This window comes from Cetorhinus maximus, chromosome 4 (genome assembly GCF_964194155.1).
Source record: "Cetorhinus maximus chromosome 4, sCetMax3.hap1.1, whole genome shotgun sequence".
NCBI lineage: Eukaryota > Metazoa > Chordata > Chondrichthyes > Lamniformes > Cetorhinidae > Cetorhinus > Cetorhinus maximus.
This window is the reverse complement of record NC_135882.1, coordinates 2,765,048-2,787,152: the sequence shown is the minus strand read 5'-3', so window position 1 is coordinate 2,787,152 and position 22,105 is coordinate 2,765,048. Positions and strand designations below refer to the sequence as shown.

Sequence of the window (22,105 nt, the reverse complement as noted above, 5' to 3'; positions counted from 1 at the left end):
AAGAATCTATCTGTACAAAAGCTGTACACGAAAACAGGCAATTGCTTTAGATGTTCTCAAAATACAGATTAAGGAATACAAATTAAGGTCAAAGCAAGTGGGTAACAGAGGGTGCTAGATCTTTGGCAGAGGAACCATTTGTATACAATACCATGATTTCCTTGGAGCTGGACAATTTATTGCAAATATTTTAAAAAAGCACTTCAATATAAAATGTGATATTGCTTTTGAATAGTGATAGATTGTTTTCTGCCCTTGCCCAGTAAGCTGTCTGACAATCCATTTTCTGGCCTCCTTAGATTACTGACTCCTAACATCAAGCAAACCAAAGCAATTAATTTATCCATTGTCAGATTCAGAGTGCATACAAGTTTGAAGCCCTATCTCTGAAATTTCAATCTTATGGAAAGCTGAAAAGACAGCCTTCCTTTGAACAGAATTATGTACTTAATAAGAGACAATTCTCAGACTGGAACTGGTTCACCAAATTCCAAAATAGCTTAGAAGCTATTTTACCTCAGCCCAGAAGGTGGGCGGAGGTAATGTTTTCACCTGTTAGTCTATTTATCTGTTAACAATATATCTCAAAAACTAATAGACAAATTTCAACGAAACTTGGTACACAGATAGGAAGGATATGGCCCGAGGAAGAACTGATTAGTTTTTGGGAAGATGCGGATCAGAATCCAGGAAATTTTTAAACGATCCATGAACATTGGGAGATATAGAGAGTTGACTTTTTTTTAATGTTGTGGATTGTTTTAGAATGTTGTGGATTGTCTCAGCTGTTGTGGTGGAATTTGCACAGCTGTCAAAATATGAGCTGAATTTTCAGAGCAGGTAGTTGGATGTGGATCGGCCTGAAGCCTCCTCAGTGAGATAAAAGCTCTTAATAAAAAGATTTATTTTTTTCACCTTTGTAGTTACAGAGCAGAGGTCTTGTGGCATAGTGGTGGTGTCCCTCCCTCTGGATCAACAGCTCCAGGTTCTAGTCCCACTTCAGGACTTGATGGCCATGGAAGGTGCGATCATATTGTGGCCAAACAGGTTGATTATCAGCCAGTAAATCCTTCCAATATGCCTGATGGTAGGCAGTAAAAGTGGGAAAATTTCCTGGTCAGCCATACTGCAGAAAGCAATGGCAAACTATTGCAGTACTTTGCCAAGCATAATGCTCTCTTAGGGCATGGTATCTGAAGGAGGAGTTACAGAGCATCAATGAGGCGGGGAAAAGCGTCAAGAAAGAGCTGCTTAACTGTAATAACATTGAGTTGACACAGCAGGCAGAGATATGTACTGTACTGAGTGCCCTTTTCACCCGTTGACAGCTGTGCTTGTGACATTGGGTCAAAAAAAATACAGATAAGATTTTCCAAAGTCTTGTACGGGAGAACAACCTACAGATGGGATGGATGTCGCAAAAGCTACATATTGGTGAACTAACAATCTAAAAGATAATTTTTTGAAAATATAAAAAGTCAGCCTCTGAGTTTTTATCTTTGCCCAGATCAAATTGCACCCATTCAGGAAGATCTCATGCTGAGTGATCAATAAAATCTGAATCAAGATGGTCAGAACATATTTCAATCAAAATCTGAGCATCCTCAAGAACTTGCACTGACATAGGACCTTTCATTTAGTGAAACATCCCAAGGTGCTTCATAGGAGTGTTATCAAACATAATATGACACCAAGTCACATAAGGAACTATCAGGACACGTAATCACAAGTTTGGTCATTGAGGGTAGGGTTTTAATGAACATTTAAAGGAGAAGAGAAAGTTGGAGAGGCAGAAAGGCTTGGGGTGGCAACCGGTGCCCAGGCAACCGAAGGCATGGTTACCAATGTGCTTGCATAAAATGCTTAGTTCATAATTGGTTTATTAGCTGTGATACTTGATTGGTTAGTTGCACAAGTTTTGAATCATGATTTACTAAATGGATTACAAATGCAGTGTGATAAGATAGTACGATGTCTGTCTGAAGTGTGAAACTGAGGAAATTCGGTGTGACAGGCAGGATGTCTGCACTAAAATGTAATTATATCTTGCGGCATTAACAGGTTGAGAGTTTAAGCTTTAAAATGCATAAAAATGCAACAGCTTGAAAATGCACAAAGTCACTCACATTAACAGCACAAAATGTTCTATGTATGACACAAGAAGAAAAATGGGCTCAAGGGCTGCTTTCACCCTTAAAACAATACCCCAGGAGGAGCCAGCACACAGAGGCAGAGGAGAAGTGAAGATAGGGACTATCAAACTATTCTTTTGCTTTTACAAGTGACACAAAGAGCTTAAAAACATTTCAATACAGACTCTCAATCAAACGATTTGAGTTAAAATACATTCAGAAAAGGCTAATATTTCTATTTTGCTTATGTTGATTTGTCCAACCCTTATTAAAATAAAACACCAATTCTTAGCAATAAAACATTGGGAACCAATGGAAGTGTGCACTCATACACAGATTGCAAGCACTAGGCTCCCACAAGATAACGACGGTATTCAGATTGCACTTCTCTTGGGAGAGTGGGGAGGAAAGAATCAATGATCAGGTGCAGACACTCTCTGGAGCACATAATAGTCAACCCAAGTGTCATGTCAGGAAAAGAGTGACAGAAGCAAGGAAATGTCATAATGGGAGATCGCTTAGCAACCAGTATAAAATGCAGATTAATGGACCTGCTTAACTATGGAAACTGAGCTCAGTCCAACAGGTTTACTGTATATTTACAGCCTCTTTCTTAGTTAACAAATTTTTTAAACTTATGAATTAAGCAACAGTATAATGATTTACAAACTCATCTAATGTGTGTTAGCTGTCTGTTTTCTTCTGCCAAGTGATAGAATCATAAAGCACGGGAGGAAGCCATTCAGCTTGTCATGTCCATGCAGCTCTGAAAGAGCAAGTCAAAGGAAGTTGGTTGTGGTTGTTGGAGGTCAGTCATCTCAGCTACAGGACATCACTGCAGGAGTTCCTCAGGGTAGTGTCCTAGGCCCAACCATCTTCAGCTGCTTCATCAATGATCTTCCTTCCATCATAAGGTCAGAAGTGGGATGTTCGCTGATGACTGCACAATGTTCAGCACCATTCACGACTCCTCAGGTACTGAAGCAATCCATGTCCAAATGCAGCAAGACCTGGACAATATCCAGGCTTGGGCTGACAAGTGGCAAGTAACATTCATGACACACAAGTGCCAGGCAATGGCCATCAACAAGAGAAAATCTAACCATCGCCCCTTGACATTCAGTGACATTACCATCACTGAATGCCCCACTATCAACATCCTGTGGGTTACCATTAACCAGAAACTGAACTGGACCTGCCATATAAATACTGTGGTTACAAGAGCAAGTCAGAGGGTAGGGATCCTGTGGCGAGTAACTCACCTCCTGACTCCCCAAAGCCTGTCCACAATCCACAAAGTGCAAGTCAGGAGTGTGATGGGATACTCCCCACTTGCATGGATGAGTGCAGCTCTCACAACACTTGACGCCATCCAGGACAAAGCAGCCCACTTGACTGGCACCCCATCCACAAACATTCATTGCCTCCACCACCGACACACAGTAGCAGCAGTGTGTACCATCTAAAAGATGCACTGCAGGAGCTCACCAAGGCTCCTTAGACAGCACCTTCCAAACCCACGGCCACTACCATCTAGAAGGACAAGGGCAGCAGATAGATGGAAACACCACACCTGGAAGTTCCCCTCCAAGCCACTCACCATCCTGTCTTGGAAATATATCGCTGTTCCTTCGCTGGGTCAAAATCCTGGGACTCCCTCCCTAACTGCACTGTGGGAGTACCTGCACCATATGAACTGCAACGGTTCAAGAAGGCAGCTCACCACCACCTTCTCAAAGGGAATTAGGGATGGATAATAAATGCTGGCCTTGCCAGCGAAGCCCACATCCCTTGAATTAATTAAAAAGAACCTAGTTCCACTCACCCGCCTTCTCCGGTAGCCCTGAAAATCATTTCTCTTCAGATAATTATCCAATTCCCTTTTGAAAGTTTGATTGAATATGCCTCCACCACAATCTCAGGCAGTGTATTCCAGATCATAACCATTCGTTGCGTAAAAAAGCTTTTCCTCATGTTCTCATTGCTTCTTTTTGCCAACCATCTTAAATCTGTGCGCTCTGGTTCTTCATCTTTCAACCAATGGGAACAATTTCCCCCTATCTACTCTGTCCAAGCTCCTCATGATTTTGAACACCTCTATCAAATCGCCTTTTAATCTTCTCTTCTCCAAGAAGAATAGTCCCAGCTTCTCCAATTTCTTTACGTAACTAAAGTTCCTCATTCTGGAACCATTCTCTTTTCTGCACCCTCTCTAATGCCTTCACATCCTTCCTAGAAATGTGGCAAAAGCAAAGCAAAGTATCATTTAGAACTAAAAACCATTATCATTTAGTACAAACTACAAAGTTGTCTGGATATATTTATAAACAGAAACATACACAACAAAAAGTATTGAACTAGAGTGATAAAGAGTTTTAAAATAAAATTCACTAAAAGATAAACATCTTCATATCTAAATTGAGATAAAGCTATTTCCATCTTTAACTTATTCCATAGACTTTGCTGACACTTTGTTCTATTCATATGAAACCTCCCACATCAAACTAAAAATTAAAGTTGAAAATGCTTTTAAAAAATCCTCATTCTCCATACAATTGGCGAGGGGGTGAATGTTCTACTGCATACAGCAAAATCAGAAGTTAAACTCCAAATTAAGCTTGGATATTAAATGCCTTGAAGCTGTGAAATTATTTTGTTTACTGCATTGTGAAATACATTGCTAAGCAAAACCCATTATCCCACATCTATCCCCTTGTCACAAGCCATAAAGTGATATTTTCTGTGCAAGTTTTCCCTTTTTTATTTGTACAGGCCTATACCCATGGCAGTGTGTACAGAAAGGGATTACAAATTATACACTTGCCGGAGGGGCTTTGGAGGGCAGGGGACACTAGTGCAGACACCTGGGCAGAACTGAATGACTCTGCTGACTCCCGGGTACAGATTGGGAGGCGGGAGAGGTCGTATAATGGGGCGGGTATTCTCAGGGTGGAGAGCCCGTTGCTCTCCAGACTCTCCTCAATTAAGACCGGGTGGGAGGGCTCAAGAACAGCCTTCCCGCCCAGAGGCCAATTGAGGTAGTGACTGTGCGGGGCCAATGCCATGTGGGCAAACCGCCAGGCCCCCCCGGGGTAGGTGGGGAGAGGGGAATGCCTAATGCCTGGTATGGAGTGTCCTTCCTGCTTGTGCACCCTTTCTCCAATGAAGGAACCTGCAGGCGGTAAGTGCTGCCCCCACGGGAGGACACATCGCCCCTGCGCCCTTCACATGGACTCCCCTCCCTCCCTCGTCAGTGCCTGCCTGACTGACCCCAGACAGCTGCCCCACTTATCTGCATTCCGGGGCTCCAGCAATGATTGGTCAACTGCAGTACCCTCTGACTGGCCGATAGTTCTTGGTGGCAGGCGATTCCCCCCTGGAGGAACTGGGAACCCTGATGGTGGATTGGGATTTAATCCTGTCGGGTCTCCTGGAAATGGCCGATGGGCGGGCCCAACAACACAATCATTACATTCCACCCAAGAATTTTAATAAGGTATAGAGGTATACATTATTACTTTGCCTTTCTAATGTTGCATCACATTAACTATGTTGAATAATTATCTGACTGATTTGAGCCTACGTGGGTTATATTAGACAATTACCATAGCTCTTTGAGCCAGCAACAAATTGCATTCTATCATATAACTAGCTCAGCTCTCTAACCCAAGTAATTAAAAATTTTGTTAGAGAATTACCTCAGGACGAAGTCCAGTAATGAATTCCATTTCATGTATTGTAGAATTAGCCCATCATTCTAGTGTTCACGATTTTAAGATACTCAAGTTTCAAGTATTTGAGAAATAGGTCACCCAGTGACTAAGGGGTCAGGAAGGGGAAGTAACTCCAACCAAGGATGGGTGTTGGAAGTTGGAAAGACAGGCTACCAAGCACTTACCAGCCCATGGTGGGGAGTATTTGAGACTGAGAACGTGACACCAAAGTCATTCTGAAGGGAAGGGCAAGGAGTAATAGCAACAGCCAGGAAATTGGCCACTCATATGCGTAGGAAATGGTCAAGAGCAGTGTGCAGAAATTATTACTTTTTTTAAATTGAAATACTAATAGTCAAAACACTGAACAAATTTGAAATGAAGCATTCAGAAAAATTCTCTTTCAAGGTTTGGGGGTTGAATTTGTGCAGCCAGCTGGAAATCTACACAGGAGGTCTGAGAATAAAACTGCGAGGGGTTGAAAAATATTACATAGAGGAGTAAACTGGAAGAAGTTATTCAGTTAAAAATGCAAATAGTTAAAAATCAACAACACTAAAATTCTCACCTGTTTACTCACCCCTGATGGCAGGAATCTAAAACACCTGCAACTCCCAGACCTTCCCAACAAAACCTAGTGACCAGAACATAGGACTCAAGCAGTTCTTCAAGTAATTTGGCACCATAGACCATCAAATTAATGGGAAAATCCTATTAAAAATATAATGGGTACAGGAGTCACGAGGAATGGGCAAAATTAGTATAGAAAATTTCTCCCTTAATAGCAAGAATGCAAATCTGTTTCTGGGAAAGGAAGAGTCTGATCTGAGGCTTCCTAACACTCAAGGAGTCATATTTCAGAGGCCAAGTTCTTTTGAGGGAGCTTCTTTAATGGAGTTGTATCTGGGGCAGTTGAGGATGTTGGTCAATGTTGATCTATGGTGCGATTCCTCAACTGCATCAACAGGACCTTTACAATAGTATGTGTGTTAACTATATTAAAATGATGATTTAATTGATTTAATTTCAAAAATATAATCTCTTGAACAGCTTATATCTACATATTATTGAAAACCTCATTTCCTTCAAAAAATGACTTTTTCCATATTATTTCCATTCCCACTGGCGCATATTCCAGTCATTTTCGAATCATGAATCCTTGAACTTACTCTGAACAAAGCAACCGGAAATCTTGATTCCCATTATTAATAGTGACAGAGCCTTAATCATACTTCTACTTTCTACGACCAAAGTCAACTTTTCAAACTGTCCTATGTATATGACTTGAATTTTGATCTGAATGTCTTAACATTTAAACCCAATTGCAGAAAGCATCAAAATATAAACTGTATATACTTATCGCAACGTATTGAACAGGTGAGGAACTCCATTTATACCCTGCTGCAGAATACTTATCAGTCTCATGGCCCTTCAGTCACTATAGAAAGATCATAGACATGCAGTTAAATGCCAGTATCAGGGATGTTGAAGTCCACTCCAACTGGGTAGCTCCCTGTGCTGTCCCACTTTACCCCACCAGCCATTCTCTGGGGTGCCAATGGGCTCCGTGAGGTGGAGAAAATGAGTAACTCTGATCTTTTGACTCACAAAGATTTGAAAAATTTACCAAAAAAACGTTTAAAATCACGCCAGCCATTCTGGAAAGAGCAGCTGGTATCAACCGACTATCCAGATCGACAGAATCATGGGACACCTCATCACTGACCCAACAACAGAGGGTCCTGGCTTCAATCTCCCTCGAAAACAGTGGACAGTGCTCAACCAAATCCACATAAAGCATAGATAGTGCAGCAACCTTCTCAATGGCCTGAATTTCATGCTTCCCCACCAGCGGGATTTTAAGCGGGGGTGGATGGAGAGCATGAAATAGCATGAATGGGCTTGCTGCTGGGTTCCCACCTGCCCTAATCTCTCAGCAATTTTATGTATGGGCGGGCAAGGCCTCAGATGGACTACCTGCCCTTGCCCCAATTGAGGCTCTTAAGCAGCCAATTATTGATTATTTAAGGGCCGTTTCCCACCCAGCCTCAACCCCCTCCCATGGCACCTTCCCATGCAACCACAGAAGGTGCAACACCTACCCCTTTACTTCCCCCCTCCTCACCATCCAAGGGCCCAAACACTCCTTTCAAGTGAAGCAGCACTTCACTTGCACTTCCCTCAATTTAGTCTACTGTATTCGCTGCTCCCAATACGGTCTCCTCTACATTGGAGAGACCAAACGCAGACTGAGTGACTGCTTTGAGGAACACCTTCCGTCTGTCCGCAAGCATAACCCAGACTTCCCTGTCGCTTGCCATTTCAACACTCCACCCTGCTCTCATGCCCACATGTCCGTCCTTGGCTTGCTGCAATGTTCCAGTGAAGCTCTGCAAACTGGAGGAACAGCACCTCATCTTCCGACTAGGCACTTTACAGCCTTCCGGACTTAACATTGAGTTCAACAACTTCAGATCATGAACTCTCCCCTCCATCCCCACCCCCTTTCCGATTCCCCTTTTTCCAATAATTTATATTCTTTTTCTTATATTTTTCTTTTCCCACCTATTTCCATTATTTTTAAAATGTATTTCCATCCATTGTTTTATCTCTGCCTTTTAGCCTATTTCGATCCCTTCCCCCCACCCCACCCCCACTAGGGCTATCTGTACCTTGCTCATCCTGCTTTCTACCCATAATGTCACCTATTAGCACATTTCTTAGATAATATCACCACCGTTAACACCCCTTTGTCTATGACATCTTTGGCAATCTCTCCTTTGCCTCCACCTATCACTGGCCCCCTATCCAGCTCTACCTGTTCCACCTCCCTCATCCAGTTTATATTTCACCTCATTTCTATATTCCCTCAGTTCTGATGAAGAGTCATTTGGACTGGAAACGTTAACTGTGTTCCTCTCTGCAGATGCTGTCAGACCTGCTGAGTTTTTCCAGCTTTTTTTATTTTTTGTCTCAATTTTTAGGCTGGCAGGAGAATTCCCTGGGTGTGGGGGAAGACTGAAAATGATCGAGCTTAGGCCTTGGGCAGGAAGTGGGGGGGCTCCTCCATCAGAAGTCCCCTTCTAATGTCAGGCACCACTCAAGATCTAGTGATCACTGGAGCTCCCTCCCCACCCTCTCCCCTGACACCCAACCCCCCCCACTATCTACCCCCCTCCCCTACCCTCCCCACTCTGAGACCCCGAAAACTCACCTTTCCGTGGACTCGAGACTTTGGCTTCGTGGACTTCATGAACTTCCACTTCTGTCCACTGCATCAGTCACCTCTGTCGCTGCAGGGACTAGACAGCCAATCAGGTTGGCCGGCCGCTCTCTGAGGTGGGACATCCTCCCAAGTGAGAGACAGAAGCTCCACCTGCAGCCAATTAACACTCATTTGAACATGAAATGGCTGCGGGGTGGGCAGTGTCATTGGGGGCGTGCTCCCTGCCAACTCTTCCGATGATGGGACGGGAAACCCCACCATCTAAAATATCCTGGCCCATTAAGTCAAAGATGAGGGATGACCGAAGTGCGATTATAGCCATGAGTCTCAGACCATGGGACACATCATATCAACCCACCCATTAAGATCTGTTTTCATTTCTCCTCTCAGCTTATCAGAAGGCTGCCGAGTGGACAGTCAAACCAGACCTGTCATTACAAGTGTTTTTCATCACACAGGAGTAGCAATATTTGCCAGGACACCAGAGAGAACTGAACTCTCCAGGTCATGCCACAGGATCTTTTACTTCCGCCTGAGGACAGACAGGGCCTCAGCTTGATGTCGCTTCCTAAAGATGGCACCTCTGATAGTGTAGTTGTCCCTCAGTACGACACTAGGACTGTCAGCCTAGAAGGAGCACACGTGCAACAATCTAGCAAAAGGCAACCAAATCTATCTTGGTGCCACCGAGGTAGGGCACATCTTTCTCAGACTACCCACTCTGGAGCAGAAGTGTCCTCAACTTTTGTCTTCATGGTTCCCATTGGTGTACTCTAAGGATCTCAAGGTTCCCAATAACCTGCACAGACCTTGAACTACTGACATTAATGGATCCTGAATCTTGGTGTTCTGATTAAGTGAATAGCAGAGCTTAACCAGCTCTCTCGAAACCTCAGCATGAAACAGCAAGTAACAGAGTTGCCAAGATTTTGGTTGGGGCCACAATTTGAGAAATCCTGCTCTATAGCATCAATACTTCTTTCATCATTAGGGACATATGTCAAAAGAATACAAAGATATATCTACATGAAAGAGCAGAATGTCCAATTGTTAGCTTAACATTTTGTTCAGGGGCATTTTGACTGGGGTCTCTAAATCTAAATGCTATCTGTATAATTTTACTGCCTTTAGGTATAACCTTTACAGAGTTTACTTTATATTTACTTCGGATATTTATTTTTCTTTTTTGCATTCACGGGATACGGGTATTGTTAGGAAATCCATTGATCTGTGGGCATTGTAACATTTACGGGCAGGATGTTCAAACGCTGTTACAGTGGTTCCTGTCTAGTGACGAAGGTGGGGCCCGCTGTGAGTGTGTTGATAAGTTCCCCAGATCAGTTGAAGGGTCAATCAGAGAGGCAGTTTGAGGCAAAAAGCTTCAGGGAGCCAAACTGCAAGTGTCACAGGCATGGGCACAGGCAGAAGTCCCAGTTAAGTTAAACAAAGTGCTGTGAGCTGGCTGTGCAGTTGGGATTCAGGAGCTGTTTGGTGGCTCCAAGCTGTGGAAAAGGTTATGGCTAAAAGAAGCCCTGGGAGCCACTGATAGTTCAGTGCAGCTGAGAGTGGAGTCAAGGAAGCCCACAACCTGTGTGCGCCTTGGGAACAAACTGTGAAGGAAGATTGCTTCTCTCTCTCTCTCTCTTTTCCCCTGTATTGCCTACATCCAGAGTCCATTTCAGTATAACTCATCTGTATTGAGAACCAGCAAAGCTGCGACAAACAAGAGTTAACAAAGACAGTGCTTCACCGAAGATCCATCCAAAAAGACTCCCAGATAATTGCTGTGACCAGAGCTCTGTCATAATGTTCCCTTATACCAACCTCTGCAGAGACCTTATTTGTTTTGTCCTTTGCTTTGTGTTTGTGAGTATATGTGTTGGGATTTTTAAAAAGGGGTAAATCGTTACACTCCCGGAATACAAATTGTATGTTAACCAGTTCTGCAACTTGTTTTTAAAAAAAAGTTTTGTTTCATAATAAATCAATCATCCTAAGTTTATTGAAAGAAGCCTGGTTAAAGTCTCTTTTATTCTGGGTCCAGCAGCAGTGAGGGTAAACAACTGGCCATTTTGGTGAGTGATGTAAACGTTTATGCTATCGCTGTGACCTGTGGAGTATTGGAGCTAGAGAACCTGCGCATTCCTCTCATCCCAGTTGTAACAGTATTCCTAGTAAGACCAACATTGTGCTTGAGAAGATAGTGATGTGGTGGTGAGCTGCCTTCTCGAATATAACTGAGTGACTTGGTAGGCCATTTCAGTGGGCAGTTAATAATCAACCACATTGCTGTGGGTCTAGAGTCACAGATAGGCCAGACTGGGTAAGAATGGCAGATTCCCTTCCCTTAAGGAGACTAGTGAACTAGATGGGCTTTTAACAACAGTCCAGTAGTTACATGGTCACCATTACTGATACTAGCTTTTTAGTCCAGATTTATTTAATTAACTGGATTTAAATTCCTTAGCTGCAGTGGTGGGATTTAAACTTCAGTGGTAGGACTTGAACTCATTTCTCTGGAATGTTAGTCCAGGCCTCTGAATTGCTAGTCAAGCAACAAAACCACTATGTTACTGTACCCCTAAAGTACCCCTGACTCCTTATGGGGAAGTTTTGGGTGCAAGGAAATCTACTTGTAACCACATACTATGAAAGATATCCTGTGAAATGAGGTCTGCTCCAGTCAGACAGCTGTATGCCTGGTTTCTACTGATTGATAGCTAATTGAAAAAGTATACAATTAGATTGTTGGGGATGTGGGATTAAACATGGCTGATCTTTCAAAGAGTAAGCACAGGCACAATAAACCTCCTTCTGTGGTGTAGGTCTATATAGCACAGAAAGGTCATTCAGCCCATCAGGGTAATTAGCTTTACTCCCCTTCGCTTTCCCCATAGCCCTGCAAATTTTTCCTTTTCACATATACCTGATACCCTTTTTAAAGTTACTATTGAATCTGCTTGCACCACCCTTTCAGGAAGTGCATTTTGGGTTATAACTACTCATGCATAAAATAATTCTCATCTCCACCCTGTCTTTTTTATCTTAAATCTGTGTCCTCTGCTTACTGACCTTCCTGCCAGTGGAAACAGTTTTTCCCTAGCTACTTTATCAAATCACCTCATGGTCCACTTGTTTCAGTTACAGTTCCGCTTTGTTGTAATCATGAAGATTGAGAGTGGGGAAAGTACTTGCCTATTGTCAGTAATTGTCCAAGTGCTGAGGCCATGGTCAACTGAAGAGTACAACTGGCCCTCTACGAAAGCGGCTTGTCCTTTCATTCCAACTTGCAAGTGACCTGGTGACAACTGGAAGTCTATGTTCTGTTTTGTGGTGTTATCCGGTAGTTGAATGTTTACTGTCAGATCTTCATCCGTCTGCTGCCAATAATATACCGGTTCTGTGAAATTAAAATCCAATTTCTCACCATTACTAACTGAGGCAAAGCACCAGCCCTAGCTCCTCCCCTAACTTCGCTGCGCCCGCACCCCCACAACTATTTTTTAGACCACTGTTGAGGGAAATAAAAGGTAGCAAGTGTTTCATGAATATAATATTTTAAAATATCAATGTGTCACTCTGCTGAGCAATGCTCCATACAAACGTTCCTGAACACTGCACACACAGATTACATGCATTTGCTCGCAGCTTTTCTCCAATTACAGAGGATACTCAGGAGGATGTTGCTGAATTTTGAATTTATATGGGGGGTTAGGTCAGCCCAAATTATGACAGAAATAAATTCCAGAGCATAACACTGAGTATCCCTCTTTGCAACACTAGCTTTCTTCAATACTGCGACAATTTTATTTTAATCTGACCATTTGCAAACATGCAAGGTGCTTGAATATCAAGCGAATCTTTACAGGAAATCTTTCCTCATCATCTGTTTCCCAGAAGATTCTGTCCATTTTAAAAGTTCATTAATGGGATAACATTTTTTGTAAAAAAAACAGGTAAATTTTCATCATCTCAGCAACTTGTTATGGAGTTACTGTAAACAATCTACTTTTTGTTTGAGACTTGAGATATTACGGAGTATATTAGATAAGCAGAGTTACCAACAAGCACATGGGAACAGCCATTGGTTTAGTTGTTTCCAGTACTAGAAACACACTTACAAAGCCACTTACAGGAAGGGATTTGGGTCACAGAGCCAAATTATTGTAGGCTACTATTTATGAATCATTAATTGTAACAGTTTTGGCAAGTTAGTGGATTATAACAAAGCCCACACCAAAATAAATCAGAAAGCATTTACAAAATGTGTTGACCAGTCTGTTTTCTCTCTCCCAAGCCCTCACATGGGCCTATCAAATATCTAGTGAAATCTGGTTAAAGGTCATCGACATGAAAAGTTAACTCTCCCTTCCTCTCTCCAGAAATGCTGGCTGGCCTGCAAAGTGTTTCTGGCATGTTATTTCAGGTTTCCACCATTTGAAGTATTTTGCCTTTTGTAGGTATTTTGTGGACTTTAATAACAGAAAAAAACTGTCAAATTTTGCACTTTTAAAAATAAATGCTTTGTACTTTAAACATAAAATGATGATCAATTAACATATCAATGCCATTTATTTAAAAAGCTGCATACATTAAGATTGTGAAGTACAGATATATTTAAAACAAACACAACTTGCTTTCCTCAAAAGGCCCAATGGGCTCTCACAGTGAGTAACTCAGCTGTACAGCTAATGAAAGTTTGAGCCAAGGTCTGTCTTGAGTTTGCTCATGTAGTGGTCATCTATGAATGGGTCCAACATCCCTGAGTTAAAGGGTTAAGAGGAGGAAACAGTCAGGGTTCTCTTTTGAATCACTATTGAGCAACCACAACTTAAAGTGCATCCATGACGTCAAGTCAGCATTTGACCAAGTGTGACACCAAGGAGCCCTAGTAAAATTGAAGTCAACGGGAATCAGGGGGTAAAACTCTCTACTGCTTGGGGCTCATACCTAGCACAATGGAAGTTGATTGTGTTGTTGGGAGCCAATCATCTCAGCACCAGGACACTGCTGTAGGAGTTCTTCAGGGTAGTATCGTAGGCCCAACCGTCTTCAGCTACTTCATCAATGACCTTCTCTCCTATCAGAAGGGGAGCTGCTCACTGATGTTTTTGTTTTGCATAGTGTTCAATTTCTCAGTTAATGAAGCAATCAATGCCCACTTGCAGCAAGACCTGGACAATTAATAGGCTTGGCTGATAAGCGGCAAGTAATATTTGCACCATTGAAATGCCAGGCAATGATCAGCTCCAACAGGAGAGAATCTAACCAACCACCCATGACATTCAACTGCATTACCATGGCCAAAGCCCCCACCATCAGCATCCTGGAGGTCACCACTGGCCAAATTCATAAATCCGTGGCTAGATGAAGTCAGGATTTTTAAATTCATTCTTGGAATTTGGGCATCGCTAACAAGGCTGACATATATTACCCATCAATAGTTGCCTGAAGAAATGCTTGAAGTCTTGAACTGCTGCAGTACCATGTCGCAAAGGTGCTCCCACAGAGCTGTTAAGTAGGGAGTTGCAGGACTTTGACCCATAGGCAATTGTTACGACCACAACCAATGTTATTTGCTGAGCAAGCCAAATCCCAGAGGGAAGTTTGTCTTACTGGTCATGATCTTTTTTTTTTGTATTTTGAAAATGAAGGGAAAGCTACTGATCCCAGAAGCATAGAATGCTAGTAACACTTTTAGGATTTTAAAATTAGAAGATTTATTAACGAGAAGAAAATAAAATTTAAGCACACGAGATTAAAGTTATACAGTTAAAACGGTTCCACAAAATATCCCAAAAAATACCCACTTGGTCAGAACACACAAGTAAACTACTTGGCAACAGCTTCCTTATAGATTTTAAACATAAAAATCCAGTAATATTACCCAAAGCAAAAACTGCTGTCACTTTAGTAAAAGCATACCACATGACTTTTCACCCTCTTCCACTCTGCTGTGGAAATCCAAAAGAAAGGTTCAGAAACAGACTACTTTCTGAAGACAAAGAACTCTGGTTTGAAAACTCGATGGCTGCTTCAAATTCATAACCTTCACACCTTCTCCCAGCATAGGTTTGGTCTCGGGACATCTCCCCCACACAGCCACCATGACTCAACTAAACATCTCTCTTTAAATATCTTTTTTTCTCTTTCATCTTAGATTCCATTGTTCTTAAACACCTCTTCTTAACTCAACTTTTCCAAATATAAAAAATTTTCATGTTTTCCAACTGCCTCCACTTTCGAGTCAAATAAAATTTAATAACCTTCTCTTGTTTACGTATGAAAACTTTGTAAGTTGTAAAAGTCCCTTGTCACTTCTAAACTCCCCTTTGAAATTTAACAGCTGAAAAGTCAAGTCCCTACCTATCACCTAATGCAAATTTTAAAACCCAACCTATTTACTTGCAAATCTACTTCACCACAGCCTCTCATTACAAATGCATGCATCTAGCACCTTTACTCTTCATCTCTCAGTTCCCACAGACAAGCTGTCTTTACTAACTTTCCCCCAGTTTTATTAATCACGGACACACTCACACCCTTCTTTACAGAATACCACCATATTCCCAAAATATTAAAAACAATCACACCCATCTTCACACAATGAAGAAAGCAGGGATATATTTCCAACTCAGAATGATTGTGTGACTCAGAGGTGGTGGCATTTCACATGGATTTGTTGTCTTTGTCTTTTTAGGTGGTGGAGGTTGTGGGTTTGGGAGGTGTTACTAAAGGAGCCTTGGTCAGTTGCTGCCATCCCGTGACTCTGACTGACAAGTGGAAGCCGATGTGGGATGGAGACAATTGGGCTAAAGTTTCAATAAATCGGCCCCATCCTCAGCTGAGTAATCTGTCAACTTTGTATAACATTGGCGGCTAAATGTCAGATTGTGACTTCAGAAAGAGGAATTCAAATGGTTATTTGGTCAACAAAGGGGTAAAATGAAATGGATTGGCACAAGCACTGATTGCTTGGTGGGCATTTCATGGGCTGCAAGTTTTACTGGTCTGAGGGTCTCGACTTGCTACGCTGCTAACTGGAGTTACAAGCAAGTGTCGGGGTATAGGGATATCTCTCTCTATAATTCAGGATATGAAATCTCAAGGATTGAATTAGAAACCGTAGTTAACATTGAAGAATTTTCAGTCTGAACTTCAGACACAACAGATTTTACGAGAATGGAAGTATAGCTCCTAATACAATCTTTCTTGTGAGTGTAACTTCGAGAACAAAGGACTACTCAAGTCTATTTTCTTGGGAGCTAAGAAGGTTCCTCTCCTATGCTGTCTTGTTCCAATGTTGCATGTAATTCTCCTGAATATATCTGCAGAATAGTTGTTTTTATAGACTTCTTCTAGTTTGCTAATGCCATACTTTTTTGTAGTTTATCCATTCTAACAATTGAAGAACTTGCTGCTGCACAGGCTAATGTTCATGACAGTTTTGCACAGCTCAGCAAAGCAGCCGCGCTTTGTTATTCTCTGCTTATTCTGTCCCTTATCCTTACCTAAGGGAAAACAAGACAAGTCTTTCTCAAGGCATTATGGGCAGTAAGCAAATACCATCATGCACTCTGATATTAACCAAGCTGACAGTTCTGAGTTCTTTCCTTTACTGTTAACTAAGTTCTGCTCTCTTAGAATCATAGAATAGTATAGCACAGAAGAAGGCCATTCGGCCCATTGAGTCTGTACTGGTTATTTCAAAGAGCAATCCAATTTGTCCCACTCACCTGCTCCTACCCTGTACTCCGCAATTTTTCTCCTTCCAGCATTTATCCAATTTCTTTTTGAAGGCTATTATCGGATCTATAGCCATCATCTATGAGGCTGTGTATTCCAAATCCTAACCACTCATGTAAAAACGGTATTCCTTGTGATGCCTAATTCTTACCAAGTTCATTCTTTCCTGCCTAAGAGCAAGTACTAAAAATCCATACCGAGAATGCCAAGATTCTTCAGAGGAAAACCTATGATGTGGATCAATGACAGAAATAATTACAACTGCTTCTGAAGTTATTGGCTTTAGCACATGTTCTCTAAGACTTCAATTTCCTTTTAGGATTTCTGGCATTGATCTATGGCTGCCTTCAAGCTAACCATTAGTGGTTTCTCCTGCAGCTCGGTCTCACAGTTTAAGCACTAATAACTATTTCTCTAACATCTTTGTTGAAATGCCTTGGTAACCTAGGATACTTATAGACGTTGGTTTGTTTCTTCTTAATCACTGGATGCATTACTCATTCTGCAGATGAAGGCACAGGAGAGGGGGAAAAAAAGCAAACAGCAAATTAACACAGAATGCTTTCAGTGCATTTAGAAGCCTATTTATCTTCTTAAATTCCATTTGAACCTTCCAGAAATCTTACATGAGGTGACAGTTTAAAAAAAAATTATTCTTGGGATATGGCATTGCTGGCAAGATCAACATTTATTGCCCATCTTTAATTGCCTTTGAGAAGGTGGTGATGAGCCATTCTTCTTGAACTGCTGAAATCCACGTGGTCTAGGTAATATCCCAGTGATGTTAGAATGGGAGTTCTAGGATTTTGACCCAGTGACAATGAAGCAACTGTGATTTAGTTCTCAGTCAATGGGAAGCAGAGAAGTATTAATTGATAAGGAGGATATATCAGAGAGCAGTATCAAGGTAAATAGAATGCTCAGAGAGTTTGATAGAATTAGAGTAGGCAGTAGTAAGTCATCAGATGGGGTCAGAGTAAGGAGGAAAGTTAAAAAATCCTAAATCAGGGTTAATGTGCATGTATGTGAATGCACGGAGTGTGAGTTAATAAGTTTGGTGAGCTACAGGCACAGATTGACAAATGGAATTATAATATTATTGCTATAACAGAGACCTGGCTCATACAGGGCAGAACTGGGCGTTAAATGTTCTTGGGTACAAAGTGTTTAGGAGAGGCAGGGAAGAAAGAAAAGGTGGGGAGGTGGGGGAGTGGCAGTATTGATTAAAGGTGGCATTACAATACTGGACAGAGGTGTCAAGGATGGAATCTCTCTGGATAAAGATAAGGAATGAAAAAGGTGCAGTAACATTGATTGGTGCAGTATATGGATTTCCAACTAGTGGAAAGGATGTAGAGAATCAAATCTGCAAAGAAATTACAGAGAGGTGCAAGAATTATAGCGTAATTATAATGGGGGCCTTCAATTATCCAAATATTGACTGGGATAGGTACAGTGCAAAGGGACAAGAGGAGCGAGAGTTCCTGGAATGTATTCAAGATAATTTTCTGCAGCAGTATGTTTCAATCCAATGAGAGGGCAGGCACTGTTGGACCTGGTTCTGGGGAATGAGTTGGCCCAAGTGGATCAAATATCAGTGGGAGAGCATTTAGGGGACAATGACTATTGTATCATAAGGTATAGGTTGGCCATGGAAAAGGACAGGGAATAATCCAGAGCAGGGAAAATTAATTGCAGGAAAGCCAACTTCGATGGGATGAGAATGTATCTGAGTCATGTGACTTGGAATCAAATGTTGGCAGAAACGACGGTGGCTGAACAATGGGCCACATTCAAAGAAGAAGTATTTCAGGCAGTGTTTCTCTTGAAGGGGAAAAGGTAGGACAAATAAATCCAGGCACCCTGGATGACGAGAGAGATAGAGATGAAGACTAAAAGGAAGAAGTGCACGTACAACAGATGTCAGATAGAAAATACAATGGAGAATCAGGCTGAATACAGAAGGACCAGAGGGGAAGTGAAAAAACCTATCAGAAAAGCAAGGAGAGAGCATGAAAATAGATTGGCAGCCAATATAAAAGGGAATCCCAAGATCTTCTATAGCATATAAATAATAAAAGGGCGGTAAAAGAAAGAGTAGGGCCGATTAGGGATAAAAAAAATAGGCTTGCACGGGGAGGCAGAAGAAATAGCGGAGTTATTAAACGAGCACTTTGCATCTGTCTTTACAAAGGAAGAAGATGCTACCCAGGCCGAGGTGAGAGAGGAGGTAACTGGTACACCAGAAAAACTTACAATCGAGAAGAAGGTGGTTTTAGATAGGCTCTCTTTACTTAAGATTGATAAGGTACCAGGGCCGGATGAGATGCCACTGAGGGAAGTGAGAGGGGAATCGCACAGGCACTAGTGATAATCCTCCAGTCTTCCTTAGACACAGTGGTAGTGCCAGAGGATTGGAGAGCTGTGAATGTTACACCTTTGTTCAAAAAGGGGTGCAAGGATAAAACCAGCAACAACAGGCCAATCAGTTTGATTTCAGTGGTAGGAAAACTTCTGGAAACTATGGTTTGGGACAAAATCAATAGTCACTTAGACAAGTGCAGGATAATTAAGGAAAACCAGCATGGATTCATTAAGGGAAAATCATGTTTAATTAACTTGCTGGAGTTTTTTGATGAGGTAACAGGGAGAAAGCTGATAAGGGCAACGCTGTTGATGTGGTGTATATGGATTTTCAAAAGACATTTGATACAGTGCCACAGAACAGACTTGTGAGCAAAATTCTAGCTCATGGAATAAAAAGGTGTAGGCACTTGGATAAGAAATTGACTGAGTGACAGGAAACAAAGAATAGTGATAATTGATTGTTTTTCAAATTGGAGGAAGGTTTGTAGTGGAGTTTCCCAGGGGTCAATGTTGGGACCCTTGCTCTTCCTGATATATATTAATGACCTAGACTGTGGTGTTCAGGGCATGATTTCAAAATTTGCAGATGATACAAAGATTGGAAACATTGTCAACTGTGATGGGGATAGTCTTGAACTTCAAAAGGACCTAGATATGTTGGTGGATTGGGCAGGCAAGTGGCAGATGAAGTTCAATGCAGAGAGGTGTGAAGTGATTCACTTTGGCAGAAAGAATATGGAGAGACGGCATAAAATAAAAGGAGAAACTCTAAGGGAGGTGCAGGAATAGAGGGACCTCGGTGAATGTGTACATAAGTCATTGAAAATGGCAGGGCATATTGAGAGAGCAGTTAATAAAGCATATATTATCTTAGGCTTTATTAATAAGGGCATTCAGTACAAGAATAAGAAGGTCATGTTGAACTTGTATAAGACACTAGTTAGGCCTCATCTGAAGTACTGCGTCCAGTTCTGGGCGCCATACTTGTGGAAGGCTATTAAGGCATTGGAGAGAGTGCAGAGAAGATTCACAAGAATGATTCTAGTGATGAAGAACTGTAGCTATGAGGATAGATTGGAGAGGTTGGGACTGTTTTGGGACTTGTCGGTATTGTACACTGCAGCCGCTGTGTGCTCCTGGTGGAAGGAGTGGATGTTTAAGGTGAGAGATAGGGTAGCAATGAAGCGGATAATTGAGGAGCGCAAACTAAAGAGACATTCCTGACCAATGTTCTAGGTGAAGTTTCCTTCAGCCAAGTGAAATTTGAAATTGGACATAAATATCTAGAAAACTGATTAGAAAACAATAAATCAAACAAAAAATCCATGGAGCGAGAACGGATTTTATGGCACATTGACTATAATGTACTCTAGTGATGGAAAGGGAAAAAAGCAACAGAATTGCTGCAGTATACTGCTTCAATATGGCAAAGGGACAAGTGTTCATTGTTTAATTTTGAAAGGCTTATAAGCCTTTTGAAACAGATAGATTTAGTGTTTTTTTAAGACAGAAGAGCATTATGTGATTTTTTAAAAATGTTCTGGTAGGATCCCATCTTTTCCTTCTCTCTGGCCATACACTTGCTGTAGCCAAGGCAGGTGAGGACCTGCTGTCACTTCCTCAATGCCATTTGAATCAGTGCAGGAGATCACAGAGCAGTCTGGCAGTGATCCTCCCTTTGATTCTGATCCCATTCCATCTGCTGTAAAGCACCTGGGACCAGACTCAATATTTCTACATGACAGAGCAGCTCAGATCAACAAGTCAGTGAAAAGAAAATCACCTTAAAAAAGTTATGAAGAGATTTCAACCACTTCTAATCACATATTAACAATAACATTACACATGTGCTAAGTGAGCACGGAGTTAATTTTCAATAGGTGAGATATTGAAAACATGGGCAGACGATACATGAAGATTATTAACACTGCCAAACAGTGAAGCAAATTGAACTACCAACGTTTATGAGTCAAACCACAACAGGTTGCAGTTTTGAATAACTGTTCTGAAATGATTGATTGAGAAAACTGCACAGAACTTGATGTTCAACTATTAATTTGGAAAGCCAGCAGAAACATCCCTGCATCTTTTAAAAATCAGTTTCGCAAAATTAAATGGCTGGCACGCGGACATTTCACCAGTCTATAATTTATCTGCCAGAGACGTACTTTGCACAAACTACAGTATTTATCATCCAGTACCCCATGTCCCTATAGTTCAGCTAAAATTGCAAATCCAAGAACACAATCAGATCCCGCTGATACAAAAAGTTCAAAATCTAGTCTCAAGTTTTCTTTCAACATACAAAAGAATATGCTATTCTTGCTATCAATGCTTCCTGTCATCTTTTACTGTGCACGTTTCATGCTGAGATCGGTGTAGGGAAAAACCACAGTGGCACTCCTGCGGGAAACTCATGTGAAGCAGCATTGCCATCAATAACGATTTGGGGAAACAAAAAAATAAAAATGTGCTGTTGGTGCCGGTTTATTGATTATAGCAAATGTATTGAAGGGTCGGCAATACTATTAGTTAAGTTAATGATTGTAAAGTCTGTATTCTCCACACATTGTGAAGACAAGCTTAGGTGTGCTGCAGGGAGAATTACATTACAGCAAGAGCATTTAGGCTAAGGTGAAAGGCTGCTGCCACCCACTGCAGCCTGTTCCTTGTTGGAATACAGTCCCACGTGTGTCTGAACTTCATATTCTTCCTATGTGAGCTCAGACAATGAGCTGGTGCTTTGAAGTGTGAAATTCCAAGCTGATGTTTTGTGCCCAGGGCACATACATCTCTGGTATTTCACAAAAATATGATTCCTCCCATCAACCCATTACTTTATACTTCCTAGCCTTCAGACTCATGAAAAACAGAAGGATGCAATACAATTCATTGTTGGGAATGTGTCTTTGCAAGGAAAC

At 41.6% G+C, this 22,105-nt stretch overlaps 1 protein-coding gene across 2 annotated transcripts in view; it reads right to left on the bottom strand.

The window, feature by feature from the left end:
- nudcd1 (NudC domain containing 1) overlaps positions 1-22,105 on the bottom strand; it is a 107,086-nt gene that overhangs the window by 30,833 nt on the left and 54,148 nt on the right. For both annotated transcript variants that reach the window (XM_078539817.1, XM_078539818.1), the window contains one exon: positions 12,267-12,471. In XM_078539817.1, the coding sequence (XP_078395943.1) occupies positions 12,267-12,471 (205 nt within the window). The remainder of the gene's footprint in view (positions 1-12,266; positions 12,472-22,105) is intronic.